This window comes from Diabrotica virgifera, chromosome 6 (assembly GCF_917563875.1).
Source record: "Diabrotica virgifera virgifera chromosome 6, PGI_DIABVI_V3a".
NCBI classification, from domain to species: domain Eukaryota; kingdom Metazoa; phylum Arthropoda; class Insecta; order Coleoptera; family Chrysomelidae; genus Diabrotica; species Diabrotica virgifera.
In genome coordinates, this window is record NC_065448.1 from 225,423,470 (window position 1) to 225,438,894 (window position 15,425).

The 15,425-nt window shown below is 35.9% G+C and overlaps 1 protein-coding gene across 2 annotated transcripts in view; it reads left to right on the forward strand.

The window, feature by feature from the left end:
* LOC126887291 (A disintegrin and metalloproteinase with thrombospondin motifs 2-like) overlaps positions 1 to 15,425 on the forward strand; it is a 168,748-nt gene that overhangs the window by 25,732 nt on the left and 127,591 nt on the right. For both annotated transcript variants that reach the window (XM_050654700.1, XM_050654699.1), the window contains exons 4-6: positions 5,100 to 5,230; positions 8,746 to 9,089; positions 12,988 to 13,140. In XM_050654700.1, the coding sequence (XP_050510657.1) occupies positions 5,100 to 5,230; positions 8,746 to 9,089; positions 12,988 to 13,140 (628 nt within the window). The remainder of the gene's footprint in view (positions 1 to 5,099; positions 5,231 to 8,745; positions 9,090 to 12,987; positions 13,141 to 15,425) is intronic.

A 15,425-nucleotide genomic window follows, 5' to 3' on the forward strand; every position in this document is an offset into this window, starting at 1 on the left:
GGTAAATAAAATCAAGGAAGTAGCTCCGTTAGTTGAGGGGAACCATTGCAGCATCAATAGGAAGGCATTGGCAGTAAAGGGAATAAATCCAGACCTCAAAAGCACTCTTGATGATACCGTTAAGATTGTGATGAAAGCACAATCTAAAAATTTTTGGATGTTCGCTGTAATGTGTGATGAAGTGGGAAGCGATCATAAGAAGTTACTTCTACATTGTGAATTGCGTTGGTTGTCACGTGGAAATAGGCTTTCCAAATTGCTTCGAGACGAAGTTAGATTGTTTTTAGTTCAACTGAGTCAAAAGTCCAAATATTTTCTCAACGATTACCTCAATGATGAGACTTGGCTGATAAAACTGTCATACCTAGCTGATATTTTTAGCTCTCTGAACATTCTTAATTTGACATTACAAGGAGAAGATGTACATGGATTCTTCGTTCAAGATAAAGTTGATTCTACTATTAAAAGTTTGATAAATGGCATCAAAAGTTCCAAGCAAATAAATTTGATGCATTCCCATTAATGAACGAATTTGTGGATTTCCATGAGCTGACAGTCGATTCAGTAACCTCGGAAATTATACTTGAACATGGCTTTTCATCGGAACTGAGGCAATACTTTTCACCATCATCGTGGGTGAGAGATGGGTCGCGAATATGAAAAAACATTAGAAGGTAGGTCGCCAGACACAAAAGATTGGGAACCACTGGTTAGATAATTATTTGAATAAAACAACAAACACGTGTCGTTTATAACGTTACAAATGTTTCTAGCTGTTTTAAATTTGTGTCCTTCGCATTTAATAACCTTTTAAGATCACTTGAATTGTTGTTGTTTTAATGATATCATACAGAAGAGTTATGTAAGGCTAAGTAGAGTTATCAACAACGGGGGCTTCCTTTAAATAAAGTTTTATCATGAATTGCGCCCCAAATCAGAGACAAACTTTGAAGTGATGCTTTGTGCATAGTTAAAACTTTCTAATATGTGGGGAACAAAGACATTCATCTTAAGCTGCTTTGAGTAGACGTTTTTAGTGAAATTAAACACTTCTCCAACAATGCGCTATAAAACTATATAATTACCTTGATACTAAAACCCGGATTTTCGTGATACTAAATATAACGAGAAGATTGAGGAAGATATAATCCTTTTATTAAAGAGACTTAAGATTATTTTATTTAATCATGTGTGAAAGTTTCCAAGAAATCGTTATTTTTATTAGTTATAAAATGCCATGGTCTACTGGAGTGAGTTAACAAATATGTAAATAAGTGACAACTGTTAGCAGAAATCATTTTTGCCGCTAAATATTTAAATGTTAACTTCAAAACACACACAGCTGTATTAATGGGTGCGTTCGGACGACCATAGCGGCTGGCTGTCAGCAGAAATCGGCTGAGTGGTTGTGTCCAGCCGTGATAGGGAAAGCTTAGTAAATCTCTCAGCGGCTGGCTTCCAGCGGTGACGTCTGACAGCTACTGCTGGCTCAGCTGTCCAGCCGCTGTGGTCGTCCGAACGCACCCAATGTCAAGGCACATGGTACGGCAGAACTGTTACTGCGCATAAGCGGAAGAGTACTAGCAATTCGAAAGATGAAGAACCTACATCGTACCGTCCGAGAGTAGCAAAAGGTTCGTTCCAAGACGACACATTTTTGTACGATCCCTTGAACCGTCACCAAATCGATTGGACTGTTTTATTGCACAGAATCGCCCTTGAACGGTTTCCTTTCGATCCAGTGTTGATTACCGGTACGTAACCCTCTTGGAACCTATTTGTGCACCATTTCAAGTTCGAGTTGCGCCTGAGCCATTTTCAGTACGAGTACCACAGTACCACTAGTAGTTTGCTAGATCTAACATGTTCATTAAACATCACTTCAACTTCAAATCTTCCTCAGAATAGATATCTGAAATAAAATCGCTGTCTTCTCTGAAAAAAAAATAATAAATTATCCATATTTTTAAGATTAATTTGAAAAAAAAAGTATTAATAATTATTATTTAAACGAAAATCAAGATTCACAGGTACTAATAGCGTGGATTGTGGATTATTCTATTATTGAATCATCCGCTGATCTCATAGCAGCGACCAGTAAAAATGAAAAAAATCCTAACTGCGCAAGTCAGTACAAATAGTTTCTGCTTGAAGGCATGTATCAAAAGGACCGTTCAGTTACCGATTTCGAAACGGTACATGGATCGCTTGGAACAACACGGTGTACTATACGAATCATCGTTCATGTTCGCTTGGAACACATTTTTTATAATGCGCATGACGAGGGCAGTACGAAGGACGGTTCTCATGTCACTTGGAATGCGCCTATAAATTTCAACTAAACCAATAATCGGAGTGATACAAAAATCGTTAATGTTGCTGATTTGGTGCATGGAAGAGTTCAGAGGTGACTGGGGCCCCAGATTCAGAGACGACAAAAAAAAACAGTGAATACCATCTTCTTAATTAACTATTTTGATTGGAAAATAAACCACAATTGAATTGAAAAAAATAACGTTTTTAACTTTTAGACGCCCAAATCCTTAATAAAATTATTTTTCAAATTTAATTGTGGTTTATTTCCCAATCAAAATAGTTAATTATAAAAATGCAATAAGGAAATAGCTTCAGAACAATACCATCTTTGTCATAAGTTGTGTGTTTACCGGTTCATCATCATTATATTATCAATTTGTATGTTGTTCACGAAAATAAATCAGCAGACCTATACTAGATACAGTTCACGAAGGAAACAATCATATTCAAAATACCGTCTGCTAACACCAGATTTGTTAGCACACGGTATTTTGAATATGATTGTTTCCTTCGTGAACTGTATCTAGTATAGGTCTGCTAATTTATTTTCATGAACTAACATACAAATTGATAATATAATGATGATGAAACCGTAAACACACAACTGATAAAAAAGATGGTACTCACTGCTTTTTGTTGTCTTCTTCGAATCTGGGGCCCCAGTCACCTCTGCACTCTTCCATGCACCAAATCAGCAACTTTGACGATTTTTGTATCACGGTGATGATTAATATAGGCGAAATTTTTTGATACTCGCGGCCGGTACCATTTATGCTATCGCCAATTTCCGAATTGCTAGTACCCTTCTGCTTATGCGCAATGACGGTTCTTCTGTACCTTACGTAGAAATGTCAGCTGTGTGTTTTTGAAGTTTAAATTTAAATATTTAGCGGCAAAAGTGATTTGCGACCTGCAAAACACACAAAATTGATGTAGATTTGATAAGATAATAATTGAATTGATTAAATTTTATTTAATCTGAACTTAATATAAACGTCCAGATTAATCACCCAGCAAACAGACTTGAGCCCAGTTACGTGATCATTACGTTAAATTTACGGCAAATTTTAACGAATACGTAACTCGGTAATTTATGACGAAAAAAAAACGTATTTCAGTGCCAAATCATTCACCTATATATTAGTACTTCCTTTATACATGTTTGACATTAGAATAATATAAAATCATAATGACGAATATACTACATGTTTTTATAATAGGTGTGAATGTCGGTTACATCGCAAAGGTACGTTTATTTCACGTAATAATCACGAAACAGAAATAACTTCCTTTGGTTAAATTTTGAGAAATATTTTGGAAACAAATTTTTACAACGGTGTTGGTTAAATACGTATCGCTTGAATTTTACTCACTGTATTTTATGGACGTCGAAAAATTAGATGTATTTCACGTAAAAGTAATGTAAATAATACCAATATTTAAACAAAAAGTTTATGATTTCGCTTTTAAAATCATTTAGCATAACTATTTCAATCCAACCTTGATTTTTCCTATTTTTTTCTTTAAAAATATCACAGGAGCTAAAATGTTGTTGAGTCTAATTTTCAAATCGCGCACGGTGATGACGTACTACCAAGCCTTTCTCCTCCTTTAAATACCATCACGTGACCAGAGTACGTGACCACAGTGACTAACACAGTTGGTTCGAAAACTAAATTAATCGATTTATCGAATAATAGATACGTTTCGATAGGATTATTTTTTTATATTATTCTGGTATTGAAATGGATTTTTAGTAATTAGTTAATAATAGAAGAAGTTTAAAAACAAAAAGAAAATATGTAATACTAATTTAAAGTAAGTAGAATAGTTTAACTGTAATTTAAAAATAATCGATTTTTATAATCGATGATCATAACCTCTAATATCAGCTTCTTACATTTCTCACAACAAAAAGTGAAACGTACAGAGCTTTCTTTCCCCCGAATCATTTTAGGCGGGTTTATTTATAATAATGTCTTTCGTATTAACGTTTACCTCACTGCTCGAGGGTTGAGTGTCGATGGTGCAATTAGAAAAAAACAAGAAAGTGTCCTGTTCGAAATAAAATGTAACCTGTGTTGTGTTAGCATATATTTTAATGTGTCTTTAGGTCGGTACCATTTTTGGTGCATTATCTTGTATAATATTAATTATACAATACAAATGTTTTAAAGTCTCTAAATTCTACTAAATAAATACATTGTTAATACTTTATATGCTTGTTTTATTTATATTATATGAGGATAATAATTACGTGATTCATAAGTTAACTAAGGTCGAATTATTTACGTGAACCGAGGACCTATCTTTCCCGTGAAAACTAATATATACGTTCCCTAAAAGATACGTTAATCAACACGTATTTGCAACGTGAATTTCCCGAAACATTTTATTGCTATTTAAGGTAAATAACACGTATTTAAGACGAGTTATTCACGTAATTTAAAGACGTATTTTCAATGTGACATTCCAACCAATTTTTCACGTGAAATTTACGTAAGCAATTTACGTATATTGATGACAAATGTACCCAAAATTCACGTTATTAACACGTCGGTCTGTTTGCTGGGTCACTCTTTTCAAACTATACCTACCTAAGATATAAAAAATAATTCTCAAGTTATATTTCATAAAATATTTCTCTCTTTAAAACCATCGATCAAGGATATTTTTGCTACCTTTATAAAGGTATATTTGCAGAATGGCGCAAAAGACCCTTTCGTTTTCTTTAAAAATGTTTATCTTGTGCCCACAAAGAGTAAATTAGTATTCGTTTTCAGTGAGGACGTCTTCGTCGGGGTCGATTCTCTCTCCAAGATGGATGGAAATTGCCGTGGCAGTTGATCACACTTTAATTTCCTTTCACGGACGGGCTAGGGTTGAGGAATATGTGTTATCTCTGTTAAATATCGTAAGTATATGTCACCGGTTGCTTTCTCTAAATAGATACAAGATTCGGATCTTTCCATTACAATAGACCTTTAATACTAGGGCGGTATGATAAGTTCACAGCCTCCAAAAAATAAGGAAAAATTTTGAAAAGTGGCGAATTATTTGTCAATATTGTCTTCTTTTAGCTTGATACATTTGATCCAGCGATGCTCCAACTTTTTTAACTTGAGTTCATCCTTCGACTTAAATTTCTGCCCGTCGAGTTACCTTTTCAAGTTTGGTAATAAAAATAAGTAATACAGGACCAAATCTGGATAATACGGTGGATGGAACAGTAGCTCGTAGCCCGAATCGACCAATTTGGCCATGGCAACGGCGGAGGTGTGAGCCTGAGCGTTGTCATGCGGCATAGTAAAGCCCTGTGACGGTTTTGCCCTTTTTAGGAAGCTAATATAGATCACAATTTGTGAATTACAAAAAACCATGTGGCCATTGCCTTTCCGGCTTATAAGTCAGTTTTCGTCTTCTTCGGAGCAAGTTCGCGGGGTGTTGTCCACTGTATCCACTGTTCCGTTGTTTCTGGTGAGTACCGATATACAGACGACTGTTGAACGTTTTCATCTAGAACATGTAGTTTTTTCACAATATTGAAATGAATGAAAAGATCGCTCTTATTAAAAAAAGACGATTCTTTATTTAGTACATACATACATCAAGGTAATCGAGGCTGCAAAAGACTGTGAGGCAGCGGTTTACACTGGCCGTAAGCCGTGGATATCCGATAATACGTGGACTGTGATTCAACGCAGAAAAGGACATAAAACTAGATACGGAACAAACGGTGAATACAGAGCGTTATCGAAATAAATCAGGAAACAGTGCCGCAAAGACAAAGCTGATTACATCTCTTAAATATGCAGAGAGATAGAGGAACATGGCTGTCGAAATGAACCGAGGGATTTATTCCAGAAGATCAAACTCCTTACCAGAGAATTTAAACCTCAAACGTGGTCTGTAATAGATAAGGAAGGTAATCTAAAGACCGATACTGACGACATATTGGAAACATAGCGAAACTACTGTGGCGAGTTATATAAAAATAACGAGGTATCAGCAGAACATCAGTGGCCCTCTAACTACCCTAGAGTAGAGAACCTACTGTCTTACTCGCTGAAGTCAAAGATGCAATTAAATCACTAAAGAGAAATAAATCCCCAGCCATTGATTCAATACCATGTGAAATACTACAGTTACTAGGTGGTAAAGGATTATATATCATCCAATCTGTGTCGCTGTTTGGAATTCAGGAAAATGGCCATCTGATTGGTGTACCTCAATTTATATCCCGCTACATAAAAAGGGAACTAGTGCCATATGTGAAAACTACCGCACACTATCACTAATAACACATGCTAGTAAAATCTTGTTACACATCATCAAAAACAGAATAAAAACCTATCTACATTACCAAATACCTCAGGAACAAGCGGGGTTTGTAAAGGGTAAAGGTACAAGGAAACAAATCCTGAACCTGAGACAGCTCATTGAAAAGTCTAGAGAATTTTAAGTACCTATGATTATATGGTTCGTTGACTACTAAAATGCATTTGATTGTGTAAGCTGGATAAATCTGTGGTCAATTTTAATAGAAATGGGCGCATCAATGCACCTGGTGATACTTATTAAAAATCTGTACCAGTCCAATATAGCGACAGAGCGACTAGATCATAAGTTCTCAAACCAATTAAAGACCGAGAGAGGTGTTAGACAAGTATGCGTGTTGTCACCTGACTTATTTAACATTTATGGTGAACATGTCATGAGGATGGTTTTAGAAGGATGGGCCGGTGGAGTAACAGTAGCTGGTAGGAAAATCTCCAATTTAAAAGTTGCTGATGACACTACACTTATAGCAGTAAATGAGCAAGAAATGTTTGATCTCCTGCGAAGAGTTGAGTACGAAAGCAATAAAGTTGGTCTAAAAATCAATAAAGCTAAGACAAAAATAATGGTGGACGACAGATTCGACACTATTCAACTGACTAACAGGCTACAAGAATACCAGATAGTAAACACCTTTGTCTATCTCGGGTCTAGTATAACTAAAGATGGTAACTCTGAAGCAGAAGTTCGGAGACGTATTGGTTTGGCAAAAAATGCGATGAGTCGCCTAACTAAAGTTTGGAAAGACAGATCTATTTCTCAAAATATCAAGATGAGACTGGTGAATGCTCTTGTATTCTCAATATTTCTATACGGAGCAGAGACTTGGACTCTTCAAGCATGCGAGCGCCAAAAAATTTATGCCCTTGAGATGTGGTGCTGGAAAATAATGCTGCGCATACCTTTAACAGCTTATAGGACAAACGTTTTCATTCTAAACCAACTCAAGATTAAAAAAAAGGCTGTCCACAATATGTCTGCAACGAATACTGTAACTCTTTGGTCACGTGGTTCGCAGAGGTGACGACAGTATGGAGAGATGGATTGTTTCTGGAAACGTTCCGGGGAGAAGATCAAGAGGACGATCACCAACTAAATGGTCCGACCAAATAAAGAATTCAGCTGGAAACTCATTCTGCGAAGCTCTTGGAGCAGCTGAAGATAGAGACTAATGAAGAAACATTGTTAGGAATATTGGAAGAAATCACGATCCTCAGTAATGGGGAAACGACGAGAGAGAGATACATAAAGGAAAACGAATGATTCGGTGCTGGTAAAGGATTAGAGATGGGACGGATCAATCACTACTCGATAGGGATCAACACTCGCCGTGCTGGTAAGGAAAGGCACGGTGATGAGTATTTTACGTTTGCCTTGGTAAATACGCATTAGGCTTTGGCCTTAAATCAATACTTTAAGAGACCCATTTGGGAACTGCTACTAAAGCAATCCTTTAGTAGATAGGTCCCCAGTCAACACCCTTTTGCCGAAGTAGTTGCACCAGATCAATTCTCCGGCAGAACTCGCCCCTCTATTGTGACGAACAATCGTTTTATATCGTTACCGGTGGTCCATCTCCAACGTATGTCGAATAGAAGTGGTAGGTAGTGCGAGTGCGTATGTACGCAGCCCTGGCCAGCCAGAGGAGCGAGTTTAGCGTCGGGAACGTTACACGGTCGAGTAACACCAAATTCAACTCCAGAATAACAGCTAACTCTAAAGAAGTAAAATGTCTGTCATGATCTCATATCCAGGACCCAAACATGAAACTAAATCCAGTACCACTCTCTTGTCTTGGTTCTGCTCTGAGGAACTTCCCTGCTTTTCCAAATATATTTGCAAGTTTTTGTAATAGGAAGCCTTTGAGTAGGCAAAAATCTAAATTATTATGCTATACTTGGCATACTTACTTTTACTGTAGAATTTATAATTTTTTCACACTTACTACTCAATTTTATGTAAATTCTGGTTATTTTTATTAACCATATTTGCTCGAAATTTCACACAAAAATTTTGGAGGAAAGGGCACAACCGGTTTCTTATTGAGAATGTCACAGAATAAGTGTTTAAAACTCTCATTAAAAATTTCAGGTAAGCGCAATCTACCAAGATCCATCGTTAGAATCCAACATGAAACTAGTGGTAACAAAACTCATAATGTACGAGCACAAGAAGTACCGCCATAGAGTTATCAAAATCGGAAACGCCAGGAGGTCGTTGGAAAACGTTAATCTCTGGAACAAAGCTCTGCATGCATCTTTGTCGGCGAACGAGCCAAACCACGACGTAGCCATTTGGTTGACCAGATCCGACATCGGGGGACCTTCGGGATATGCGCCTGTGGCTGGAGCGTGTGATCCTAAGAGAAGCTGCGCGCTTAATCGGGATGAAGGTCTAACAAGTGCTTTTATTATTGCTCATGAGACAGCTCACATGTAAGAATTTTTACTCTATTGATATTGATATAAATAAATATTTGAATAACGCTTGGGTACGTCGACACCCATTTTTTACAGTAAAAAGATGCTGCAAAATATTACTATTTTATGTACATATAATGTTCTATACATCTTTAACCGTTTCAGAAATATTTCAGCAATGACTACTAGCCCAGTAAATGAGCGGTAAATACGGCGATACCGGGTAATTTTCAGGGACAACTCCGAATTGCATGAAAATCTGGATTTACTTACTCTCTAATTCAAAGTTGAATTTGTGTCGTTGGTTGCTTTTACTTAGAAGGTGACAGTCACCCCTCCTCGGGGGTGAAAAAATGCGTGTTTAAAATAAGTCTGAAAGTGGATAAACTAACTGATTATAAGCAACTTTCGTTCTATAGAGTTTTTTATGTAAGTCAATAATTTTCGAGTTATTTGCGATTGAAAATGTTTAGTTTTTGAAAAAAAAATTACGCTTTCAGACGGTTGGTCGCAAATAACTCAAAAAGTAAATGCTTTCTCGAAAAAAATATTTTTAGCAAAAATGTAGCTTAGAAAAAAACGAAAAGAGTTGTGTATTCGTGAAGTCTATAGATCCAGCAAAAGCAAATTCGTAGCTCACGAAAAATGCGTTTTTATTCGTCCAATTCCAAATCGAATATTTCATCGTGAAATAACCAAAAAAATGAAGCACTTTTCTGGAAAACTTAATTTATACTTTTTTAAAGTGTTTAATGTTTTGTTTTAGTTGTAAATAAAAGTTTCTAGCCTTAAACATAAGCGAGTTACGTTCAAAATAAAGTTGGTCCCCTTTTTTTTGGTAAAAAATTTATGAAAATCTCCCCGTGTTTAACAATTTACTTTACTTATCTATTTTTTATTATGATCTGTCAGTTTCACCAGTTTAAAGCGTTTATTTTTGAAAGGGCTTGAAAGCGTCACTAATCACTAGTGTATGCAAACTTTGAACAGCCATATCTTAACCAATTAATTATTGTCTTTCAGAAAAACAAAATGAAACTGGGATATTCATAACAGCAAAACCTACATATTTTTACTCTTTGAGATTTTTCGTATCACTAAAACTTTTTACGTTATTTTGAAAAAAGGAAAATTTTTCCAAAATTCTTTCAAACAAATTTTTTTACTATAAAACCACATTTTTTTAAAAATAAGCACTTCAAACCATTCAAACTTACAGATCATATTATAAACAATACAAATACGTTTAAAAAGTATGTAAATGGTAAAGCAGTAACGATTAATTGTATTTAGGGTGCTAAATAGAGGGAGATTTTCACGATATCTTTTAACAAAAAATAACGGGCGAACATTTCTTTCAGTATAACTCGATTATTTTTTATGCTAGAAACTTCTGTAAAAATAGAAATAAAGCTTTTTATAGACTTTGCTGATACACTATTTTTTTTTCGGTTTTTTATAAGCTACACTTTTGCTGAGAATATATTTTCTGATAAAATATTGACTTTTTGAGTTATTTGCGAAAAACCGTCTGAAAACTTAGTTATTTTGTCAAAAAATAAACATTTTCAATTTCAAATAGCTCGAAAAGTATTGACTGACATAAAAAACTCTATAGAACGAAAGTTGCTTATAATCAGTCAATTTATCCATTTCCGGGCTTATTTTAAACACGCGTTTTTTTACCCCCCGGAAAGGGGTAACTGTCACTCCCCAAGTAAAAGCAACCAACGGGACAAATTCAAGTTTGAAGTGGAGGGTAAGTAAAACGTACATCCACATTTTCATGCAATTCGGAGTTGCCCCTGAAAATTACACTCCAAAACGGTCATTTACTAGGCTATACTTCCATACAGAATCCTCCACATGAACTCACCTTATAGATGAAGTCGATTATTCACGTCATGTCGATGATCCTTTTCAACGTCATCCCTGAAAAAAGGAACGACGTCGCCCGTCTCTGTTATATCCGACTTCAGGATAATCGACATATCCGAGTGTTTTTTGAAACATCACTTCTTATAATATCTGTATTCGAATTTATTTCATTTGGCTAATTGTATAGCATTATACCATGTTTTTGAACTAGGACGAATAAACTCAAAAGACAGATTGACACCCAATAATGTCACTAGAAAAATTACCAGATTCATCTTCTTTTTTGGTTGACCATGTCGACCTTCGACGGTAATCCATAAATATTATATTATATTTACTTATACGTTACTAAAGAGTTGTAAAAACAACTGTTTTTTTATATAAACATAGACAAAAATCTAAAAATTAAAGGAATAACGCAGGAAAGAGCAAAAATCGCCGATGTAACTTAACTAACCTATGAATCTTAAATGCCAATAGTGGAAAAATTTAATAAATGTCAATAGTATCTTCTTCTCCTTCATGTGCCGTGCTCGATTATCGAGCGTTGGCTATCAAGTTGGCTATAGTAATTTTGTTGACGGCATCTCGGAAAAGGAATGCAGAGGATCTGTTAAACCATTCTCTCAGCAGGTTTTTAAACCATGACGTTCTTCTTCGACCTGGCCCTCTTCTTCCGTCTACCTTGCCTTGTATTATTAAATGGAGTGTATTATATCTCTCTGGGTGTCGCATAACATGGCCAAAATATTCAAGTTTTCGATTTTTAACTGTTCTGACGACTTCCGTGACTTTTCCCATCCGATGCAAAACAATACTACCTATAAAAATTTCATAATTTAGTGAAGTAAAATTTCCTGCTGTTGGACCAATTACAAACAAGCATTACGGCGGGGTAAGCAGTACGGCTAGATCAGAAGTTCTCAAACCAATTCTAGACCGAGAGAGGTGTTAGACAAGGATACGTGTTGTCACCTGACTTATTCAACATTTATGGTGAACATGTTATGAGGATGGCTTTAGAAGGATGGGGTGGAGTAACAGTAGCTTTTAGGAAAATCTCCAATTTAAGATTTGCTGATGACACTACACCTATAGCAGCAAATGAGCAAGAAAATGTGTGATCTCCTGCGAAGAGTTGACTACGAAAACAATCAAGTTGGTCTGAAAATCAACAAAGCTAAGACAAAAATAATGGTGGTCGACAGATTTCATAAGTACTATTCAACTGACTAACATGTTACAGGAATACCAGATAGTAAACAGTTTTGTCTATCTCGGGTCTAGTATAACTAACGATGGTAACTGTGAAGCAGAAGTTCGGAGACGTATTGGTATGGCAAAAAATACGACGAGACGCCTAACTAAAGTTTGAAAAGACATCTATCTCTCAAAATATCAAGATGAGACTGGTGAATGCCCTTGTATTTTCAATATTTCTATACGGGACAGAGACTTGGACTCTTCGCGCATGCGAGCGCCAAAAATTGATGCCTTTGAGATGTAGTGCTGGAGAAGAATTCTGCGCATACCTTGGACAGCTCATAGGACAAACGTTTCCATTCTAAACCAACTCGAGATTAAAAAAAGGCTGTCCACAATATGTCTGCAACGAATTCTGCAATTCTTCGGTCACGTGGTTCGCAGAGGTGACGACAGTTTGGAGAGATTACTTTTTTCTGGAAACGTTTAGGGGAGAAGATCAAGAGGACGATCACCAACTAGATGGTCTGACCAAATTAAGAATTCAACTGAAAACTCATTCTGCGAAGCTCTTAGAGCAGCTGAAGATAGAGGCCAATGGGAAAAATTGTTACGAATATTAGAAGAAATCACGATCCTCAGTAATGGAGACACGACAGTAGAGAGATTACGGCGCGGTAAATTTAAATTACTTCTCCTAGTTTAAAAGCGAGGTATAATAATTTTCAAATCGAAGATAATAATTATGAATGGTGATATAATTTTTACACCTAATATGTAGTTTTAGCTATATTGGATCGGTAATACACAACAATTTTCTACTTCTTTATAGATTAGGTCTAAGTCATGACGGAGACGAAAAGAACGACAACGACTGTATGGACGAAGCTATTGATGGAAGTGTGATGGCTCCAATGGTGTCTGCGACATTCAACAAATTCTATTGGTCTAGCTGTTCTAGAAGGGAATTTAAGAAATATAGAAAGTAAGTTTTCTATCTTAAATAACTATATTTCTCATACTATATTCTAGTGTCTTCTTCTTTCTAAGCTTTTACTTTTCAGAGGTTGCTGTTCTTTACTCTTCTTCATCACCCATTTCTGTGCATCGTGTCGTCTTCACCTAAACCTTTCTGTATCGAGTCACCTGCCACACAAGTCTTCCATCTTCTCCACGGGTTTCTCTTCTTCTTCTTCTTAAAGTTCCCTTTTCTATCGGAGGTTGGATATCATAATGGCTATGGTCACTTTGTTGGCTGTTGCTCTGAACAGTTGTAATGAACTACAGTTAAACCATTCTCTCAGCCAGGAGATGCGTCTTCTTCCTATGCTTCTTCTTCCTTGGATCCTTCCTTGCATAATAATTCTCAGCAATTCATATTTTTCTCCTCTGGTAATGTGACCCAAATATTCCAGTGTTCTAGTTTTTATACTTTTCATAATTTCTAATTCCTTATTTAAACGTCGTAGCACTTTAACATTGGTAATCCTTTGAACCCACTGAATTTTCAATATTCTTCTGTAACACCACATTTCGAACGTTTCTATTCTTCTTATGTGTTGTCTGTTCAATGTCCAAGCTTCCATTCCGTATAGCAATATAGAAAATATGTAGCATCCTAGAGCCCTCAATCTGAGAGGCAACTGAAGGTCTTTGTTTGTAATCAGTGTCTTCATTTTTATAAATGCTTTCCTTGCAGTTTCAATTCGGACTTTAATTTCTTTGCTTTGGTCATTTTTGTCATCAACCTAGGTTCCCAGATATCTGTATGTCTTAACTTTTTCTATTTGGGTTTGCTCTATCATTAACCTTTCATTTCCATATTCTGTTTTTGAGACAATCATAAATTTAGTTTTTTTCTTGTTTATTTTTAGTCCGTATCGAATGCAATGATCGTTAATTCTATTTAGCTATTTCTGTAGCGATTCCAGGGTGTCTGCCATTATAACGGTGTCATCAGCGAATCTTATGTTATTTACTATTCTTCCGTTTATAGAGATTCCATCACTTAGCTCCGCTATCGCTGAAATATGGCGTCACTGTACAGGTTAAACAGTAGCGGCGACAGAACACAAACCTGTCTTACTCCTCTCTTTTTATCAATATTCTCGGATTCTTGTTCTTCCTCTACCTTTTCTTGGGTTCAACTCCTCTTGGATTTCCTCTACCTCTGCTTATATCAACATCTAACAGATATATCCTATGCTCCATCATTTCACACACAAAATGTTCCACAAAATTTCAACCCCTTCCTCTCCTAGAGCCTTTCAAATCTCCACAGGTATTACATTAGGTCCTAATAAAGGTTTTAAAGTCCTCATGCTATATTTGTTCTATTGCAACATTGTTTATTAACACTCTTCCATGAGCAATCTTAATCTGCCGTAAATAACTCAAGTCCTTTGATGAGTTGCATTAGCAATGCTCTGTAACCTTTTTATCACCTTGGGTCTTTCCAGTTCTTTGTACAGCTATGCAGACGATCTTTTCTTAGCAGTAGCTACTTCTTTGCTGCCTTGTATACCTCCTTATATTCCTCTATTTTTTTTAGCTTCTTTCTTCCCTCTAACCTTCATCATTTCACCACCAAGTTTCTTTGTCCCTCAGATGCCCTTTACCAGATGTTTTTTCTAGCATTTTCTCTTTCACGCGTGCCACAATTCTGCTGTTGAAAAACTGACTGTTTCCCACCAGTCATTAACCGTGTGTTTTTCCTCAACTTCTTCCAGCATTCTACTTTTAAACACTATTGCCGAATCCTTGCACTATTGCTTTCCTTTTCTTTTTACCTTTTACTCCCTCCCACATTTACCCTTTATTAGTGTACACCCTTTTACCCAAATTCTTCTACATGGCACAAAATCTATCTGATTTTTATTTCCTCCGCTTCTATAGGTAACATACTGGTCTTCTATCTTCATAATGAATGTATTAACAACAGACAAATCCCATGCCCGCGAAAAGTCAATTACACTATTTCCTTCATTATTTTTTATTCCTATCCCTCAACTTTCATGAACTCTATCTATTCTAGCTCTGTCTCTACCAAAATGTTCATTTAAATCACCTTTAATAAAACACTTAAAAGCCAAAAATTCCAGATTAACAATATTAAAATAATAATAAATATTTATTTAAATCTGAAAACTTTTCTTGTTAAAACTTATTTCTGGTACATCCTTAATCTCCGATTTTTACAATTTATAAGACAAGATACGACTAATAAAGAAAGCGAAAAGGACTCTACAATATGCAGTCACATTCTGCTTT